Source organism: Pseudopodoces humilis, chromosome 11, assembly GCF_049639895.1.
Source record: "Pseudopodoces humilis isolate 2021_Gansu_Grassland_sample_001 chromosome 11, ASM4963989v1, whole genome shotgun sequence".
Classification (NCBI taxonomy): domain Eukaryota; kingdom Metazoa; phylum Chordata; class Aves; order Passeriformes; family Paridae; genus Pseudopodoces; species Pseudopodoces humilis.
The window spans coordinates 445,351-464,799 of record NC_142210.1 but is presented as its reverse complement, the minus strand read 5'-3'; the positions used below and the strand labels follow the sequence as shown (position 1 = coordinate 464,799).

The following is a 19,449-nucleotide window of genomic DNA, read 5'->3' as shown; positions in this document are numbered from 1 at the left end:
AGGACAGAGCACAAGACCAACAGGCACAGAGAAAGTCACAGAAATACAAAGATTACCATGTGTGTGTTGTCCTGGCATCTTAGCTGGTGTTCCCATTTCTTTTTCCTTCTGGAAATGACTCTGGAGCAGCTTGATTTCTTGATCATAGTCCTGCCATTCTGGAACTATCCTCATGGCTGCCTGCAGCTTGGGCTCTTTGGTCATTGGGTTGTTACACTGCAAACAGAACAGAGAGGCTACAAAAGGTTTTTGTACTCAACAGAGGTATGCTTCCCCCTGCAGGGATCAATCTGCTGGTGCTGAACAATATGTGCCTTTATTTCAGCTAGAGAACAGTGCCAAGTCTCTTTCCAAATTCATAATAATGCCACTGCTCCAGGTAAGAGAAATACAGAAGCTAATGGAAAAAACTCAAGCATTGAAAACGTGCAAGTAGCACGTGCAAGTAGCTGAGGGAGTGAAGTGCCTCTAAAACTGGTTGTTGCATTTTAATGTGATGTAAGAGTGAGGGAATCATCCTGCACTTACCAGATCAATGGTTTTTGCTCTCTTCTTCGAGGAATCGTCACACCATGTTTCACACCACAGCCACTCCTGGGGGAGGGACTTAATTGGTACTTGGTGGATCATGTTGTTTGGCAAATCCTGTTGTGCAGAGTGAGAGTTAGTAGCTGTTTCCACAAGGTGCAGAATGGGAGGAGCAACCCTCCTCCCAAATCAACAGTATTGTGAAGGTTAACTTTTGTAGGAGTTTTCTTTTTTTCCCAATGCAAATATAAATCAACACTTCATCCCATTCCAAACAAAGTCCTCTGGAAAAAACCCCGTCCCAACTGGACACCATAGCCCAATAAAACAAATCAAACACAATAAAACACACCTGATCGAGGTTGGACAGACTGTTTGGATCCTGACTCAGACCCTGATACTGGCCTCTGAGTCGATCTCCAGCTGCTATCTTTCTGAACTTCTTCAGATCCACAACATACAGAGCACTACATGGATGATACAATTAGTAATGACATTTCATTGGGGGTAACACTGCAGCCCTACTAGACCCCTAAGACACAACACCCTAAAACAATCTCAGGGTGGCAGCACATCAGATGATCAATTACAAGGAAGGAAAGCAGCTCTAACAAGGTCATGGCAGATACTAGAAAGGATTTTCAACAAATCTATCGTAGCTTTGCTGTCTTGCAGTCCCTGTTCCAACATTTGTTATTAACAAAGGAAGATGTCAGTTTACACTTCATTCTTCATCTGTAAAAGTTGTAGCATACTGAAAATAACTGAAAATAACTGAAAATAACTTCAGTCCCTAGTGCTTCCAAGGAGCCATAGGCCATGGAACCTTAAAGAGGCAACAGGAAGCAAAAAGTACCTCAGCTAGTTTTCTGCTAAGTCTAAGAAGCAACAAAAACTTTACCCCTCTATTTAAAAAAAAAAAATAAAATAAAAGAATTCTTCAGTACCTGATGTGGTATTTTCTTCCAGCTAAATGACTTGCCCAGTATCCTGATTTCCAGAACCTGTAGCCATCCATTTCCCTTCGGCTGTCACAGAATGGAGTATATCCATAAGGAGCACCATCTAGATTAAAATCCCTCAATTCTTTTAGATCTGCACGCACAATCTGAAGGGAAAGGACATTTTAGTTTGATTTCTAGAAGCCTGCCACAGGCTATTTGCAAATGCTGTACAGGATTTAATTTAAACTGAGCAAACAGAAAAAGGAAGAATTACTTGATGTAAGTGGCAGTCTTTTGTATTATGTGTATGTAGTACAAAAATACAGCATAAAAGGTGTTGCCTCTCCTGCCCTTAGAGCTGGAGCAAATAAAATAGAGCTTCAAATAAGCTGATGGGGGTTGGTTTGACAGCTGAAGTGCAAAACTATTCCTTAACAAGCAGCAAGAATTCTCACTATACATGAACTCTACTGTGATTCTTGGTACCCCTTCCTCTTCAGTTTGCAGACCCTTCAGGGATGAAAGCTTTTTAATGTCTTTTTGACACAGATGTGGCACTAGCACTACTTTAAAAATACCACTCTAATGGGAAAAGAATGCCTTAATATCTCTCACAAGCAGAGAAACAAACTGTCTAAAATGACAACTGGGTAGCTGGAAATCTCTCCTAACTGATCCTTCAGCTTAAGTTTGACCTGGCAAGGCATCATACTGTACACGTGCCAAAACCCCCAAGGCAGTTTACACTCACTTATTGATAATCTGTACTTCTCATTTCATGTACTTTTGAGAGTAGTTTTGGCAGCTCTCACTGTGCAAATTTCCTGCAATTTCCACCCGTTGAGGAGTGGGCACACACGAAGCCTTCCAGTCCCGTTTCCCTTGCAGCAGGACATGGCCTTGGGCACAAGGGATTTGCCTTCTCCTCCTCTCAAAGCCACTCAGATGTGGCCAAGTTAAAAGAAGGGGCCTGGGAGGGCAGGGTGGTTAGGAAAATACCATCTGTGGTTAGTGAGCTGAAGGCTGGGAGAACAGACTGAACTGGAAAAATGGAAGGGTGAAATGAATCTATTTGGCAAACAAGCTGGAATCACAGTGAGTGAATGAGGAACCACATAACAGTAAAAGACAGGCCAATAAAACCAGTCCTGTGGAAACAGGCACAAAACCCAGCCCCCAGTGAAGCATGCAATAATTACAGAATCAACCTCCAGTCATGCCTATGAAAGGCTCAAATTTGCAACCCTTCCAACCACGTGGAATTCATATTCAAAAACTTATTATTAAAAAAAAAAAAAAGGAAAGAAAAACCAAAAGATCAAATAACTTCAGCCTCTGTGTTACCTGATCAGCATCCACAAACAGGATTTTATCAACAGCTAATGGGAAGAGCACATCTAGAAAGAGGATTTTATAACCCCAGATGATGCGCTGTTTCTCTGTTTGTTGGTGCAGCCAGCGTGGCCATTTATACTGGACAAGTTCATACTGGAAATTGTACTTCTTGGCCATGTATGGGATGAACTCCTGCAGAGGGAGGGGAAAAAAGCAGCTTATCTAATTTCTTTGTTCCTCTGCAGGAAAAAGAAAAGCACATTACAAGAGACAGACTTCAGTCTAAGGCACAGAACATCAGGAAATTAAATACCACAAAGAAAATTAGTTTCATTGTTAATTCACACAAAACACTGAGCCCCAAGCTGAAAAAGCAATACAGATTGTAGAGCCAACTATCCTAAGACAACTAAATATTTCAGCATTTTTATCCACACAATTCCTTGAGCCTTTCACAGTGATCCACAGATGAGTTTAAAAGAATGCATTACTCAAATCATAAAAACTCACAGATGGGACAATTATTTAGGGGCGTACAAAGCAGTGTAAGTGGGAGCATGTAAAACAAGAAAAAAACACTGGAAGAATTTTTGTACCAGAAAAACTTGACCCACTGCCACATCAGCTGACCTTCTCATCTGGGAGGCTTTCTCCAGCTTTGGGTGAGTACAGGTTTAGCCAAGTGATGCTGCAGCATTGGGAAGGGAGGAGGAAGCAGCTTGTGGCATCTTTCCCCACCACCAAATGAATTTCTAATTAGTAACAAACCTTGAATGTAGGTGATAAGTAGTTCTTCAGAAACCAAAACTTTAAAGGAGTCTTGGTGTGTTTCAGCACAGACAACATCATTATGCTATCAAGAGAAAAAAAAATAAAGCAGTTACAGGAACAAGTGGCACCCATGAAAGGTGACTTGTGTAATAAATTACAAACTGTTGGTCTACCTGATTAAACTATTTACAGTTAGGTGTCAGGTAACTGCATGCATAAAGAAAATGTGGGTAGCTTCAATATATTGTAAATTGCTTAATTTTATCTACAAAATTACTAAACCCCCAACATCTCTGTATTTTAACTAGGCAGAGAATATACAACCTGTTGGCTTTCACAGTCCTTTGAGAATAACAGAAGCTCAGATTCTTTCCAAAGCAACTGTGACCTATTCTGTAACTCCTTAACAATACATTGGTTATATTGTAGTGATAAAATTTAGGACAGCAACACACCATCTATTAAACAAAGTTTATTTTTAACTCATGAATGCTATGCAGACAAAAGTTCCTATGACACAGCATATGCAGATTCTAGTGGACTTCTGAAGCATTGAAAAAGTAGGGTTTTTACACTCTTGCAAATTGTAACCTTTTTCCTTGTGCAAGGACACTACCATTTGGCACATTGGGATTATAAATTCTCAACTCACCGTAGGAATCTCTCATACAGGTGTCCTGAAGCCACAGAGAATATATTTAGTACATCATCTTTATCCTGTTTCACATCTTCATTCTTTTGTCCTCCTGTGAATCCCCTGAAAGGAAAAATATGGTTCTGTGAAGGACAAAATAGGAAGGGCCAGCTCTATAGGAAAGGCTGCAAATACACAAAATTACTACATTTTTGCTTTAATACAGTTGGTCTGTGGGCTTTTGGTGTCATTCCCTGCTGCCCAGGACATCTTCCCCAAGGCAAGAGCACTGTGCACACAGACAGGGAAGGTCCAAGAGCTCAGAGACATGAACACCTTTGGACTGAGAGAGCACTGGTTGTGGTGCAGCTCCTGGGAAGGACAATATTTTCAAGCTTACAAGTAGAGGGGGCCTAAGGGAAGGTAAAAGCAGGCGCAGAGCAGGAGCCCAGATCTCCAGAAACAGAAGTCTAATGAATGGCAGCCTTGAATTTAAGCAGTGTAATAGACAGCTGTGAAAATTCACAGACACCATGGTATTGCTAAGTAGTTTTCCAGTTTCAAGAGAGTTGCAGGTTATTATTGAGTTAGTTTTACCATTTGAGAGATTCCCAAAATCCAGATTCATTCTCATTAGTGCCATCACTTAGTAGATCTTCATTCATCATATCAAACTTTTTCTGGACCTGTGAAAGCATAACACATCTTTAGTGAGCTGGAACCACATATTGAGCAAATATTGTCAGGAATGTTATCCTGACACTGGTTCTGTTTTTACCAACTTGAATTGCACCCCATGAGCTCACAGGTAACCTAAGCTGTCTGGGAAAACAGCTCAATAATGAGGTGACTTTTCCCCAACAGATTCCAAAGGAGCTTTTAGACACCAAGGGCATATTAGTCTAGATTGTTAAAATGGTTTTCTAAGAGATGTTTAGTGAGCAACCTTGATGATGGAGACTGGCAAAGAAAAACATTCAAAGAAACCAATCCACCCCTCAAAAAACCCAAAAAATCAACACACCAATTCCACCAGTCTCTAAGTGGTATAACTGGCCAATGAGACTCCAAAGCAGACACACAGACAAGACAGTGAATGGGGAGAACATCCCAAAATTAGTCCAGCACAAGTAAATGCTGTCAGGTGTGAACTTATCAGCTCACACTTAGCAGTTATCTCTTATCAGTTTTTCTCCTTGAACTTCTCAGCTATGGCATTACCTGACAGGCAACTCTAAGGGACAGCAGATTAGTAATTTACCTTTTTTTTTTTTTTTTTTTTTTTTTCAAATTCTCACCTAGCCTGTGTCAGAGTGACAGAAAATGTATTTCCTAATGAATGCAGTTTATCTGTGACAGATAAAATGCTGGCTCAATGGACATACTGAATGTTATTACTAGACATATACAGGACATACAAAACTGCTTTTTCTTGAAGTAATAAGCAGTCAGGAAATTGTATCTCAGGGACATACACAAGGAACAGGACTTAGATGTCATTCTCTCCTGTATTAAAAACCCAAGTCTCCAGATGATGCTCTCTACTCCTGACACTGTGAGGTGAGCCTTGTGCAGACTGCCTCAAGTGTACGCTTGTGGGAAGAGAGCTTCAGGCCATAATCCAAGTTTCTCCCCCACTGTTGGTCAAACAGACTTCTTTAAGAGCACTTCTGGTTTCTAAACTCACCTTCACTTTAATAATTTTGCTCTTGAAATTATTGAGAACAACAATAACTTCACTAGCTTCAGGTGGAGAGTCTGTGCCATCATGGCTGAAAACAGAGCAAGATACTTTTATTACAAAGCAGAAATATGTTCTTTATTTCTTCTGTTCATTTTTATACACGTATTAAGCCTCAGCACTGCAAAACAGGTTTGAGACAAAGAAACACAGAAATGTGACAAAGAAACAAATACATCTATTTGAACACAATGGGGTTTAAAATTAATTAATTTCACTTTGTATAACTTATGTTCAGTATGAAATGTAATTTGCTGTTTAATTTGCTGTTCAGGTCACTACACTGGCAAGGGAACCACAACATTCACATATCACAATGCCTACCTACTTCAGAAGTTTTACAAGAAAAAGACTGAATTATTTCTTATCCTGATCTACCTGTAGATCCTGTAAATATCTTCAGATCTGCCTTTTCTCAGTCTTAGAGTCCATGCACCAGGATTGGCTTTTAACTGGAAGTAGCCCTGTAAAGTGAAAAGAACATTTGGCAGTTTCCGGAAAATGCAAATGCAGAAAAATTAGGCTTAAAGTTATGTGTTTTGACTCACTGTTTTATATCTAAAATGTTATTTGCAAGACCATTGATTAACATAACCTTATGGCTTTAAACCTAGAGAACAGGAGAAAAGCCCCAAAAATTATCCCATTCAAAATTGTTGGGTTTTCCCAAAGAGACAGAAGCTTGAAAAAGTCTGGCATTGTTTGTTAGATCAATGTCTTCATTGTCCTGGTGGGAAAACCCAAAGTCTTTTCCGACAAAAGGTTGCCTTCATGAAGGAGTGAGGGAATTTCAAAACATTAATTTGTAAGTATACAACAAAATCTGAAGGAATTCTGAAGCTCTACAGAGTGGTAATTCATGTACAGCAGAAGCAGTAACATAATTTACATATTACAAGGCATCTCTTCTACAGAACTTAAAAAATTACAATGTGAAATTTAAATATTGTGTTCAAGTCTTTTTGAGCTTCAGATTTTTAAGATTCAGATTCAGATCTGAATATTTTCCTCTGTGATTTAGATTACACCTATAGAAGATACATGCAACTGTAGAGATGCTTTTAATGTCCCATTCAGTTTCATACTGTGGCTTCAAATGCTTGCAGTTCCTATGTGAGCCAGGCTGCTTTAAAAAGAAAATTTTAAAATATTTTTTAAAATTTTGGTATAGCTAATTAGAAAAAGGACACTTCTGAGTTTTACTGCCCAACATAAACACACCATGTGATGGCAAATAAAATAAGGGACATCTTTCTTTCTACAGTAAGAAATACTGCATTATTCTAGGATATACTCTGGCTAAGAAAAAGCACAAATTGAAAATGAGTAAGAGTTCTAAAATAAATATTTAGCACCGGTGAATATTTTTCCTTGTTTTTAATTCATTTAAGTAAATATAATACCTTCACAAAATTTAAAGGTTTAAAAAAAAAAAAAAAAGAAACTACAAAAAAACAACACAAGAGGCTATTTACTTCAGTTTTTCCACTAACACTACATATCAAGAAAACATTCCAGTAGCTAACTTCCTCTGCCACAATTTCAGTCCATTGCCTTTCTCCTGGCCCAGTGTGGACACTGAGGACAGACACATCCCTTATGCAGTGACATTACAAAAGCAGCTGCAGGGAGCAATCATACACTTGGATTTCCAGCACCTTTCCTCAACTGAAATAAGCAAGTACCATTCTTTCACACTTCCTTTATTTTCTACAATGTCAACTATTCTTGCTGACTCTCTATTTATGCCATAGATCTCTTGAAGAAATGGGTCCCAAAAACGAGACAGCCTGAGACTCACAGCACCAGAGTGGATGGCCTAAGGAGGACCCTGTCTCAGGAAAACAATTGTCTGAGCTTCCCTGGAAAAAGGCTGTTTAAGAATATTGGCAATATTTAAAGATATTCCAGAATATCTCAGTCAGCTGAAGGGAAAGGAGAGCATCTTCAAAGAGGTGAGAGAGAGAGTGCAAGGCATCAGACATCAGTGTGAGGAATGACGTGGCTCTGATGGCAAGCAGCTGTGGAGTGCCAGTTCCACCACAAACCCATAGCCCTACGCTAGAAAACACTGTGTGGTTGATGGCAGTGGCTGTGCTGACTGGATGAACAGCAGCTGGCTGTTGCCAGCTTCCAGTAGGACACTTACCAAGTTGGCCATAACGATGGTATCAACGATGACAGGGCTGGTTGAAGTGCCCAGTGTAAACTGGAGACCCCGAGGGGGCTGCCCAGTTGTAATGTCGTAGCAGTGTCCCTCCAGCAGCAGGTACTCCAGTTCATACTCTGCAGCTACAACACTGTCCACCTGAAAGGAGCAGATACTGCTGACTGCAGCTCTCAAGTGCCAGCTTTTAGTCATTCAGTTACTCTCTAGAGTAGCCATAGTAATTAAAAAACTATTTTACCAGAGTAATTTTATTGTTAGGCAAATACCTAGAAAAACCTCAAAGAGCTCAGCTCCTTCAAGTGACAAACTTCACACAAATATTGTTAAGAGCAGCCTGGACCAAAAGAATTTGAATCTCAACACACGCTAGGATAAGAAAAGGGGAGGATTGTTGCTCTATTCCACAATTTATTTTTTTTAATATTTATTGGAGAATGGAGTTGGTATCTCATAAAAAGCATATGATGGAATCCAGAATTTTGACTGTAAATCTGTTTAAAGCTGGTCTCACCTAGTATTAGCCATCTGAAATAAACGTTTTGTTTTGCTCTGCGTTACTCTTACAATGTGCTAGGGTACTGTCAGGAAACAGCCATTCCTTTTTTCCTACACTGAACAAAGGTCCCAAGGAAAGAGAAGAGAAAAAAATAACAAAACAACAAAAAAAAAAAAAACCAAACCCCCACACAACCCCAAAAGACTTGGGTCCCTACCAGGCCAAATTCAGATGTAGCCTGAGGACAGTACATAAGCAGAATCTTAGTCTAATCCCACAAAGCATCTCCTCTCATTGCACATCCAAAATGACACTTTAATTGCTACAGCACCAACCGACTGCACATTGGGAACTGGAAATGGTGCACCTGCAAAAGTAAAGCTGCTGTTTATTTGGAAGCTCAGGAATGCACTTTGAATGCCTGAAGCATTTAATCCCCCTCTCTCTCAGGTTTTCAATTAATCTAAGAGGCAGGCATGGAAATCAGAGGTTGATTCAAGATACTACTTGAAATGTAGTATCAATGCTTCATTTATGGCTTTACAGTTAGGGTAAGAGATGAAAAGCAAGAAACTCCTAAACCAAAGCCATAAAACACAGACCAAATTTGCTAGATTTCTGAACAACTAGTACAGGATTAGCAATACCAGATATACCACAATACAATATCATATTCCCAAACAATATCAGAGAGATGCAGAAGGGTTAATAATATAGTGATCAGTGAGAAGGGGACCCACATTTGTGATGTCCACAAGGCTGTAAAGACTCACTTTTCCAGAGATCTGTTTGTGCAGGCTTTGACAGTCTCCTTACACACACACGCATGTAATAACTCTCCAATAAAGTAAATAAAAAAGGGGTTTTCCCTGTTTCTCCCTCTGTATGTGGGGCAGCACTGCCCAGATCCACAGTCCAACAGTCTGACTCAAGGTCTGCTCAAGCAGCAGCAAGCTCCTGAACCTACAGCAGCTGAGTGGATTTCTGCTGCATGGTTTTACTGCTGCATTGAGACTGCATGTCCTTCTGTGGACCACAGGAGTGTTTGCCAGTTAACAAGAATTGTGAAAATAAACAAGTAGCTAAAAACAGCTTGGTGGCTTCTAGGAGCAAGGGAAAGGACCTGCTTCAAGCCTATGGTAGTCTGAACATCTGGGTCAGGCATCCATGAGTAATTGAGAATAGCAGTCTTGCTGTCAGAGAGCTTATGCTTCCCCTCCTAGAAAACATTCAGAGGTCTGCAAATGCAGTTATATCCACAGCTCTATGTTTATTGGCATTTTAAAATTCTGGATTTCTTTCCCATAAAAAATAACAAGCCCTGGAAAAACACTACCATTTAAATGCAGCAGGAACATGATGATTTCTCTTACCTCCTCTAAGAAGATATTGTCAAGGTCATACGGGGTTCTGACAGACTCCACCATCCAACTCTCAGGAGTATTTAAATTTAGAGTGAACAGTGGAGACTGGGGCATATCTAAAAACTTGGCAATTGGTCCTGGAGCAAAGTTATTCTCTGCTGTAAAAGAAATCTCTGGCTCCAAAACATAGCGGTAAAAGCTGAAATTTCAGAAAGAAAATGTTAGAACGTCTATCTGCCAAAATTTGCTAATATTTCACTCTTGTTGAATTTGCAGGTGGCGTCAGCTTTCCCTGAACTCTAATGTCTCCAAGACTTTGTCCAAAGCAACACAGTTTGTGTTAACCTTAGGACAGGTCAGAATTTCTATCCTGAAGGACCAAAACAGACTGTCCAATACTCAAGCATTAAGACCAAGAAGTTATTTAATTTTATATAAATACAAAAAAAAAAAAATAATAATTAAAAGCACCCAACTTGTAAAACAGAATTACTTCATGCCATCCACAAATTCCCAGATTCTCTGTGGAAAATTATGCTATTATACAAATGAGCTCAAAACAGTTATTGAGACTTCCTATGGGACAGCTGACCATGCTCTGTGCTAGCACAGTCCAACAGGTTTCTCTCTCTCTCTGCCCACCCCGTGCCATGGAACTGCTTACCTTTTCAGTGGCATGTCAGAAAGCTTAGACTGGCAGTTCATAAACACTCTCAGGTTCATATTTATCAACTGGTTCAAAACCTAAAGTAATGAGAAAGAGACATTCCTTAGAATGCTAATGAGGAGAGCTGACCGCTGTTTTGTAGACAAGACCTCAGGGTGGATGTTACCTGCCCATTCTCAATCCTCCCTCTTTGTGATTTGCTTTACCATCCCCCCATTTTTAATTGGTGGTTTTAAGCACAGTTACCTGCTCCTCATATTTCAGGCATTCTTTTTGGCATGCTGAGACTTTCAAGAACAGAGTCACTGCAAACTAAGCTGTCAGAACAGTCAAACTAAAAGCTCTCTGAGCATGATCTTGTTAGTGTGTAGTGCAGCCTAATCAGCATTTCCACTGACAAATGCATTGTGAAACTCAGACACACTATTAGAAAGCCACTGGTCACCACACAGTCAAAGAGGAAGCAAACATTCCAAAATGATGGAATTTGAAGTTGCTCACAACCCTGCCTACATACCAAAAGTAACGGAGCGAGTCTTTGAGCATCTCTCGTCACAGGATCAACAATAGCCACAACATCAAAATATGTCTCCCCCTCTTTTGGTCTCAGTTTAACTGCACTAAACAGAAGAAAAACATTTTTAAAGTATCAAACATATGGATAAACACTTGAAACACATTACAACCCACTGCTATCCATCTCATTCTGAACTGAAATTCCTCCCTAAATGCTGTGCACCTTCAGAAACTAAACAGAGAAAAAAATAGGCACACACATGTATGTTTATACAAACAGGTAGGGAGATAAAATTAATTTCTGGGATCTCCTGAAAACTGTTGGGGACTTTCCTACTGCTGCTTAGATGATTTTTTTTTTTTTAATTTTAATTAAATGCAACATAGAGCAATGGGAAAGTTAAAGGACACAGAAAAGAATTGTTCAGCAATTCTATACCTGTATCGTTCTTCAAAAAAATGATACTCAATCCTTGCCTCTCCTTTTGGCTGAGCAGAAAGAAGAGCATCCACTCTCATTACCAAGTCACTTGCCCTGAAAAGAGGGGTAAAAAAAAAAAGGCTTGCAGTTATCCACAAAATGCCTGTACTGATCACATTTCTGCCAGGTAGCAGCAATGTGAGAAGGCAAACATAATCCAGATACCCAAACACTTCTACTACCTCTCTACACAGGCTCTGAAGAAATAAACATATTTAAGAGGTTATCCACCAGTAATTTAAAACTGGTTGCTGCCTTATTACTGAGTGTACCAAAGGATTTAACTCCAACAAATATAGAACAGCTGTATTGTAGGGGGTCAGCCATGTTACAGTCACTGCATTCCTGATCTTCACCAACCACTCAGACCTGAAAGCCATTCAGATCAAGCCCTTTTTTCAGTTTCTTCCCATTTTACACTGCAACTCCGAGCACTAGGAAGCAATCCTGTAAGTGGATAAACTTTTGAGAGGGGTCCTATCATAAAAGATAATTACTTTTGACTACTTCTTCCTTTTTAGTATTCCCACAAGTTTTCAGTCTAGTATTTTAAGAATATATTCAATCTTTCTTAAAGGTGTAAAATCTCTTGAAAGTTCAATGAAAATTGATTTGTACATCACACCTTTTCCAAGAAGCCAAACTGTAACCAGGTGTGTCAGCTTTTCCTGAATTAACTGTATCAGAGATTTACAGTGACAGCTGTTTAAATTGTTCCTACCAAACTCAAAAGTCTGGTAAACTCCACTAAGCTCTACAGAATTTTCCAGTGCAGCAGATAATCTCAAAAGTTTTTCACAAAAAACTTGGCATCATTCAAATAAAAAGAAACCCCAAACCCATTGCTCTGTCCAGAACTAGCCTACTTTCAAAGTATGCCCTCTTCCACCACCCAATGGATGCAGAAGTGCTTGGGACACAGTTAAAACCTGTTCTGATGGGATTAGAATCACACAACATTTCTGCAGACCAGACCTCATGTTTAACTTGACCAGCCCTTAGCAGTCAAGCAGCATCACAGAAAAATGTGATGGAAAGTATGGTAGAAATTATTTCCACAGCTCCATGCTCCAACACAAACACCTACAGGGGACTCCTGTTCTTCTGAACTTCAACATTACTTTCTTTTGAGTAGTTCATCTCTGCTTTGTGCAGTAACTGTCTAGAACTATGAATTCCCTTTCATTATTTCTGTCTCTTTTCCTAGTGTTTCTCTTAGAAGTTAAAAGCAGTTTACAGGATTCCAGTACTACTGACAGGGAAATGTATTCATATAAAATAATTTTTATGTTGATAGGCCAAGCAGCACATAAATGAATTGCAAATCAGATTCAGAAAGCCACATTACCAGGAGGCTCCTTATGTTTACTTACAGATCTTCTTCAAATCCCAGCTGCTGAATCTGAGATTTGATTTTCTGTCCTGATGTTTTTAGTATGATGTTTTCAAGGAGATGGAAATCATCCTGATTGAACATCTCTCCATCCTCTAATGGGCCAATAATCTACAAAAAAAAAAATAAATTTTACATTATTAGGTAAAGGCTACACTGAAACAAAATTCAGAGCTATTAAATAAATACTGCAGCCCAGTCTCAGTGGAAGCCAAGTGTTTAGGCTTGTATTAATGTCAGTGGCAGCAGAGTTTAACATGTAAATCCAGCTAAAACCGAGAGTCCCATACCAAGGCATAAAATACACACTTAAAACTTTCACTGGGTCAGGCACATGAAATTATACATGAAATACTACATCTGGAAGGGGCAGCAAAATACCAGTCTAATTCTAATAGTCAGGCAAGACTCCACCAGATCTCCCTCCTGTAGCCTCCAGAAGCCTAGAAGCTACCTAGACAAGTCATGCTATTTTGCTAATTAGAAAAATAGGATACAACAACTTATCACCTGAGATTTTTAACCTATTCAAATATCCAGCAACCACTGGGACCTGCAGGGCTTTTTTTCCTGACTAAAAGCAGATGACAAAAGAAAACCCAATACTGTACAAAGCTGGGTTTCATAATTTGCAGTGAAATACCATTGTAACATCATTTACCTCATTTCAGATAAACTGTAATAAAAACAGATGGTAGAAGAGACCAAGACACCTTGGTCAGGGCAAAATACAGCAGCATTTTGCTCATTAAACTGAAGTAGTATAATCTTGCAAATTTATCATCCCCTTCTCATCACCCCTGGACTCAATTCACTGGCAGCATGAAAGCAACTTTGTTATTGAGGGACCTGTTTGTACCAAATGCCAACTAAGTGCACACAGTAAAAAGAAAAGGTCACACAGGTGTGAATAAATCAGACTGGAAACAGTGCTAAAGACTGTTGAAACCTAAAAAAGGCTGCCACTCCTGTGTCTGATTCCCAGACTCTGCTGCTCAAACCTGCTTCCTTCTCATATGTGGAGTGTCTCTTTCACTGTCTGTTGATCATCTCACCCGTCCATTGCTGATCACAGCCCTCTGCCCCTTCTTCAGCTTTAGAACATCTCTGCAATAAACAGCATGGGACAGAACAAAATCCACCTTGGGAGATTCAAAGGCTTCTTTGAAAATATTGGTGTCCATGCCCTAAAAGAAAAGAATACTTGACATTGAAATAGGAAGAAAACTAGACATCTACACACTTTTTAAAAGACACCTTTTTGTTTCCATTCAAGAACATCTTCATACCTTGCTAAAACTGTTCTCTGGCCCCCTTTTATTTGTGGTCATAAACCTAGTTCTTGCTTGTCACCTTCAAATACTATCCTAACTTCTGCTCTTATGGGCCACAGCTACTTAGACCAGTTCCAATCTTCCTGCCTAACTTTTTAAAATCCAATTTGAGAAATACCCTTGTATATTTTTCCCAGCTTTTAAAAAAATATTATTCTCTTAACCACCCAAGAAACAGCTGACTCACTTAAGTAGATCCCTGCACCCATGTTCCTGTTGCCTTTTCCAAGTTACATAGCTTTGATGTGTATGAGGACTTACTTGATGTTTAGATGGATTGTTATATTTGGGCAATCCCTTCAAAGATTAAAAAAAAAAAAAACTGGCAAATCCAACAGTGTTACTTGTCTCTGTTCCTTTTGCATATGAAGATACTACACCAAAAAATTAATTTGAGGAACAAGCAAAGCACCCTCCCCATGAAAACGCCAACAGACATGCCTACCCCAACAGCAAATTCCAAGATGTCAGCTCCTGCCTCCAGTGCCTTCACAGTTTCTTCTTTTGCCATCTTGGTGATGAAGTTCTTGGCATTATTTGAGGTTTGTGTCTGCAAAGCTGCCCATATGGCTTTAGCTACAACGGTATTCTGGCTGTTGGGTTCTTCACTAGGATTATTGATCATGCTAATTCGAACATTATTGCTGGATTTCTGTGTTTAACAGAACATGTAATGGGAAAGTTTTAAATTTCAGATATAATAAATACATAATAAACACTACAGCAAAAGCTTTGCATTTTTTAACCAGAATACCAGGTTCCAAATTGGGTAAATAACAGCACAAGGTTAAAATGATAATTTAACTAATTTAACATCGCACATTTAGCTAACATATAGGCACCACTGTGACAGTAATATTCCAGATAACCCTGTACTACCCAAGAAATCCAGGACCATGGTCACCACTCAGTCTGGCAAACCAGTGATTTAGCTGTACACTGTGCATTTTTATGTTTCAGTTTTCCTCCCAGAACCAATGGGACAGAGCAGAGAGCAATGCTTATGTTTATCTCCAAACAAAAACACAGATATTTAACACCACAGGTTTAAAGAACATGCATTGTACTCTGTTCTAGCTTAAGATCAGCAGTGTTCAAGTCCCTACAAAAAAGATGAGGCTGGAAATTGGATACCCTGCAGGGAGAACCAGTCTCTCCAGGTCATACAGAGGAAGATGCAAAACTTATGTTTAACAAACCTTTACCAAGTGCTTTGTTAGCACTGCTAACCCATTCCAATGAAAACATTACCTACCTGATGTTTAATGGCATCATACAACAATTGCCTCCCTGAAGGTTTATCAAAATCGCCAACAATCCAAAAAGTAACTGGTCTGACAAAGGAATCATCTGCAATTATTACAAAAAGAAAGAAGAAAAAAAAAAAAAAGGGTGAAAGGAAGGAAAGCTTCATTCTTTCCTCATTTGGAGGTAAACTATGACACACATGCAAAGATTTCAAAAGAAGTAAAATTCCATAGAACAGCAATGGATGAACCTAAGCTATGAAGCCTGGCAAGACAAAATCAATAGCATTGGTATATTAGTCTTTATTAGGTCTTTCAGAAAATCCATGTGGGACAGCATGCATTGCTCTTTCTAAGCTGGATTCTTTTAGTATTTTTGTTTGTTTGCTACCTTTACAATTACAAATTATAAAGAAACATAAATAGCTTGCAGATTTCACCTGGGGTTGAAATCCAGCACACATATCATTTCTTTATATTGAAGCTCTTAGTTTACAAAATCAGTTTTGTATAAAGACAAAAGTGCTGGAGCATACATGCATTTCAACAGCTTCCTTCACTGCCTGCTGGTTCTAAAGCCAGTGTTATAAAGGAACCAGAAAATTCCAAGAACAATATAAGAAATGCCAAAGCATGAGTTACCATATATCTCCTTGGAAGACATTCCTGGTCAAAAGAGCAGAAAGGAAAGGAGAAAAGGAAAGACACATTAATAACTTGATGTAATCCCAAAGTGTATCAAGAAGCTGCAGCATAACTGAATCACTACATTCAGATCCAACAGCAACAAGTTTGTGCTAATTTTATTACAATAAGCTTTGACTTTTTCTTCCCCTCAACCAGATGGATGCTTGATTTTCATGCTACAGCATTAGTTATATTACATTTTACCAGTTTCATACTGTAGGGTGAAGACATCATTCTGAAGACTGTTTACAAACACTGCCATGCCATTGTGCTGTTATCCTCCCTCTTTAAAAACCAGCATGGCAATGCTGTATCAGTGCTGGTGCTGAGCCAGCAACACATGTAACTTCTCTATTTCTTTAGAAAATAAATGTGGTACAGTATTACTGTAATCAGATAGCAGTTATTAAACATCTTAAGTGGCAGAAGAGGCAGTAACTAAAAAATGTCAAGCCATGGAATTGCAAATTAATGCACTTTCCAACAAGCATGTCGAGGTGTGGATTTAATTAATGCTCTACACAAGAAACTTGTTCAAAGCCAAGTGACTAAACATGAATAAAGAGCAGGCATGAGACAGGAAGAGCAACAGGAACATTTCAGGTAGTGCACATGGATGGCAGTGACTGGAGATAGGACCATGGAAACTTGGGACAGTCTAGTAAAGACAGGAGACAGGAACAGGAGGATTTGGGTCAAATGACAGCAGCTTATTTCTGAAATATAATCAAAATGGATAAAGGAAACACCTGATGATGTCTGGTTAGACCCAATTAGAATCTGTGTTACGTCTGTGCATGCATTTCCTACACTTGAGAGGTACAGCCAAGTTTTAACACTTGTACGTGCAACTGTGACAATACTGCCATTGGAAAAGCAGTACATGCACTGGAGCAACAAAACCAGCACTGACCACCTTATATAATGGCCATTATATAAAGGGCAGTTAGAATTTTCTTCTGAATCCATGTAACTTTTAGCAATTTTGAATTATGAGACAGAGAGCTAAAACCCCTTCTATGTTTTTCTAGTCATTTGCTTACACTTCTGCATTTCTGGGGGCCACTTGCAGTACAGCAAGAGCAGTTTGGGTGAGACCTCATTATTCAGTAAGAGGTTGGACTGGGTTTAAAGAGGGGAACGTTCCTGTTCCGTGCAGATGTCATGTCTTATTAAAAGAAAAAGAAACCTTTAACAGACTATGTCGTTACCCACAGGCCTGACAAGGCTCAGTGTGTGAAGAACAGCACATATGCTGGGAAAGACACATAAAAGCAGATTTGGATTCAGAATCCACCACAGATGTTACCTTTCTTTGTTAAGTAGGTCATGCTGTTTGCAACAGCAGCTGTCTTATCTTTAGAATCCAATGTGGTAAATCGAGCAAAGTCATCCACAAAATGGTTATCTGAGGAAGAGAACAAGTATTAAATGCCAAAGCAACTATTCCATGTAAAATGAAAATAACATCATTACTATTACCCGAACATTAAGAACACATCCCATTTTGCTCCTTGTGATACTGCTTATGTCTCATTTTCACTGTTAATAAATAGGCAGAGAAATGAATTTTGCAGTATCAGAAGTTACATCAATAACTACATTGCATATTTGATAGGCAGAAGTCAGTTGAAAGAATTGCCCAAGTCTCAATTAGTTGACACCAGTATATGTAAATAATATACATTGAAAAATCCACTGTGTCACTGTTTTTCATGCAACTCAAAAAAGGCAGGTGTAATGTCACTGTACTGCAGTCACTGTATTGGGTGTTCTTTTAGCAAGGAAACATTTTGCTAAATCTGAAGAAATTCCAGAGATTACTGTCAACCCTGCTCAAAAGAAGGTCAGAACTAAGAAACAAACTGCTGCTATATGCATTATATAATTTCTCAGCTTCATGAATCATATTCCCCCTTAAGGTCTGTGTAAAAACAAAACAAATTCCCAGTCTGAAAATCAGTAGACATTTAATGTTGTACATAACATCTGCCCTGCACCAGGGCTGGGTCATCACTCTGGGTGCTGCTAATGCTTTGCCACTAGAGCTTTCCACTGGAACAGCAAGTCTTTTTCACTCAGACACTTCAAGTTTAAGACAATTAAAAGCATCCCTTACTCATTCCTGTCAGATCTAGGTACTCTCTGTCAGACCTTAGGATTCTTGAGTTAATTCTTGGAACAACATTAGGCTGGTTCATGATATATTCAATCACATCTTGGTCATTAGATAGTTCACCCTGAAGGAAAGAGGAAAGAAGCATTATTTGTTATTCCACATATAAAATTGCCTTACATAACTTTAATTAAAAAAAAAAAAAAAAAAAGCAATTATGAAAATTAAGTTGTCTTGTGTAATATGTAGCCAGGGACTTGTGAATCAGCTTTTCCAAATCTAGTTTCTCCCGAGCCACAGACAAGCTCAGCACCCACCAGGTATACAGCTCGCTGGAAGATGCTTGTGGTTTCCAGGATTTTGTGCATTGTCACAGTTTCCAGGTCATCAGGATCCAGCTGATCTTTTTGGAAAGGCATTCCATTGAACAGGACAACAGGGAGAGGGCCTACACCCGTTTGCTCATAATAAGCTTTTGCTGCCTAAAGACAGGAACAGAAGCAGCTTTAGCCTTTTGCCACAAAGGTTCCTAATAAGCCATAAACATATCCACAAGTCTAAACACACCACGAGATCCTTACCACTTCTGTTAGGCACACAGAATGTATCTTTGAAACCTCTGAAGTTTCAAAGAGAAAAAAGTTGCTTCACAATACAGAAGTGCAAAATACTCCATTAAGTTATTTTTTTTAATTAATTTCAATGAGCATTTTCTGGTAGCGGCAAAAGATGCACAACAGGAAACATGACTTTGCTTGTGGAAGCAAATGCAGCACAAGCAGTGATAGCTGTAATGTAAGACAGGGTAGAGAATTTTTTTTTTTTTTAAGAATGTGTTTCTTAAACATGTAAGAAAACAGTTACTTGTGAGGCAGGGAGTTATTCTGTCACGACATATTTCCCTGTTTCGTGTAAGCACTGAAAAATGCACCAGCATTGACAGATACCCTGTTAGAAGTTGAAGTTGACTAGGTTCTGCTGATTAGAGTTTTTGGTTGAGACCTCTCCTCTCATACAAAAATGCC

At 39.1% G+C, this 19,449-nt stretch overlaps 1 protein-coding gene across 5 annotated transcripts in view; it reads right to left on the bottom strand.

Annotated features, from left to right (window-relative positions):
- UGGT1 (UDP-glucose glycoprotein glucosyltransferase 1) overlaps nucleotides 1-19,449 on the bottom strand; it is a 44,627-nt gene that overhangs the window by 7,071 nt on the left and 18,107 nt on the right. For 4 of the 5 annotated variants that reach the window (XR_015773430.1, XR_015773431.1, XR_001331920.2 and 1 more), the window contains exons 18-40: nucleotides 18,742-18,906; nucleotides 18,428-18,548; nucleotides 17,618-17,716; nucleotides 16,264-16,287; nucleotides 15,630-15,724; nucleotides 14,820-15,026; nucleotides 14,096-14,227; nucleotides 13,021-13,151; nucleotides 11,606-11,701; nucleotides 11,168-11,270; nucleotides 10,648-10,727; nucleotides 9,993-10,182; nucleotides 8,103-8,261; nucleotides 6,332-6,417; nucleotides 5,900-5,984; nucleotides 4,810-4,898; nucleotides 4,231-4,335; nucleotides 3,576-3,660; nucleotides 2,817-2,999; nucleotides 1,476-1,636; nucleotides 881-995; nucleotides 529-645; nucleotides 57-216 (exon numbers count right to left, since the gene is read on the bottom strand). Coding sequence is in view for 2 of the 5 variants with exons in the window: in XM_005529621.3 (XP_005529678.1) it covers nucleotides 57-216; nucleotides 529-645; nucleotides 881-995; nucleotides 1,476-1,636; nucleotides 2,817-2,999; nucleotides 3,576-3,660; nucleotides 4,231-4,335; nucleotides 4,810-4,898; nucleotides 5,900-5,984; nucleotides 6,332-6,417; nucleotides 8,103-8,261; nucleotides 9,993-10,182; nucleotides 10,648-10,727; nucleotides 11,168-11,270; nucleotides 11,606-11,701; nucleotides 13,021-13,151; nucleotides 14,096-14,227; nucleotides 14,820-15,026; nucleotides 15,630-15,724; nucleotides 16,264-16,287; nucleotides 17,618-17,716; nucleotides 18,428-18,548; nucleotides 18,742-18,906 (2,788 nt within the window). In the remaining 3 variants the exon portion in view is untranslated. The remainder of the gene's footprint in view (nucleotides 1-56; nucleotides 217-528; nucleotides 646-880; nucleotides 996-1,475; nucleotides 1,637-2,816; nucleotides 3,000-3,575; nucleotides 3,661-4,230; nucleotides 4,336-4,809; nucleotides 4,899-5,899; nucleotides 5,985-6,331; nucleotides 6,418-8,102; nucleotides 8,262-9,992; nucleotides 10,183-10,647; nucleotides 10,728-11,167; nucleotides 11,271-11,605; nucleotides 11,702-13,020; nucleotides 13,152-14,095; nucleotides 14,228-14,819; nucleotides 15,027-15,629; nucleotides 15,725-16,263; nucleotides 16,288-17,617; nucleotides 17,717-18,427; nucleotides 18,549-18,741; nucleotides 18,907-19,449) is intronic. The other variant, XM_014258396.2, reaches the window with a different exon arrangement.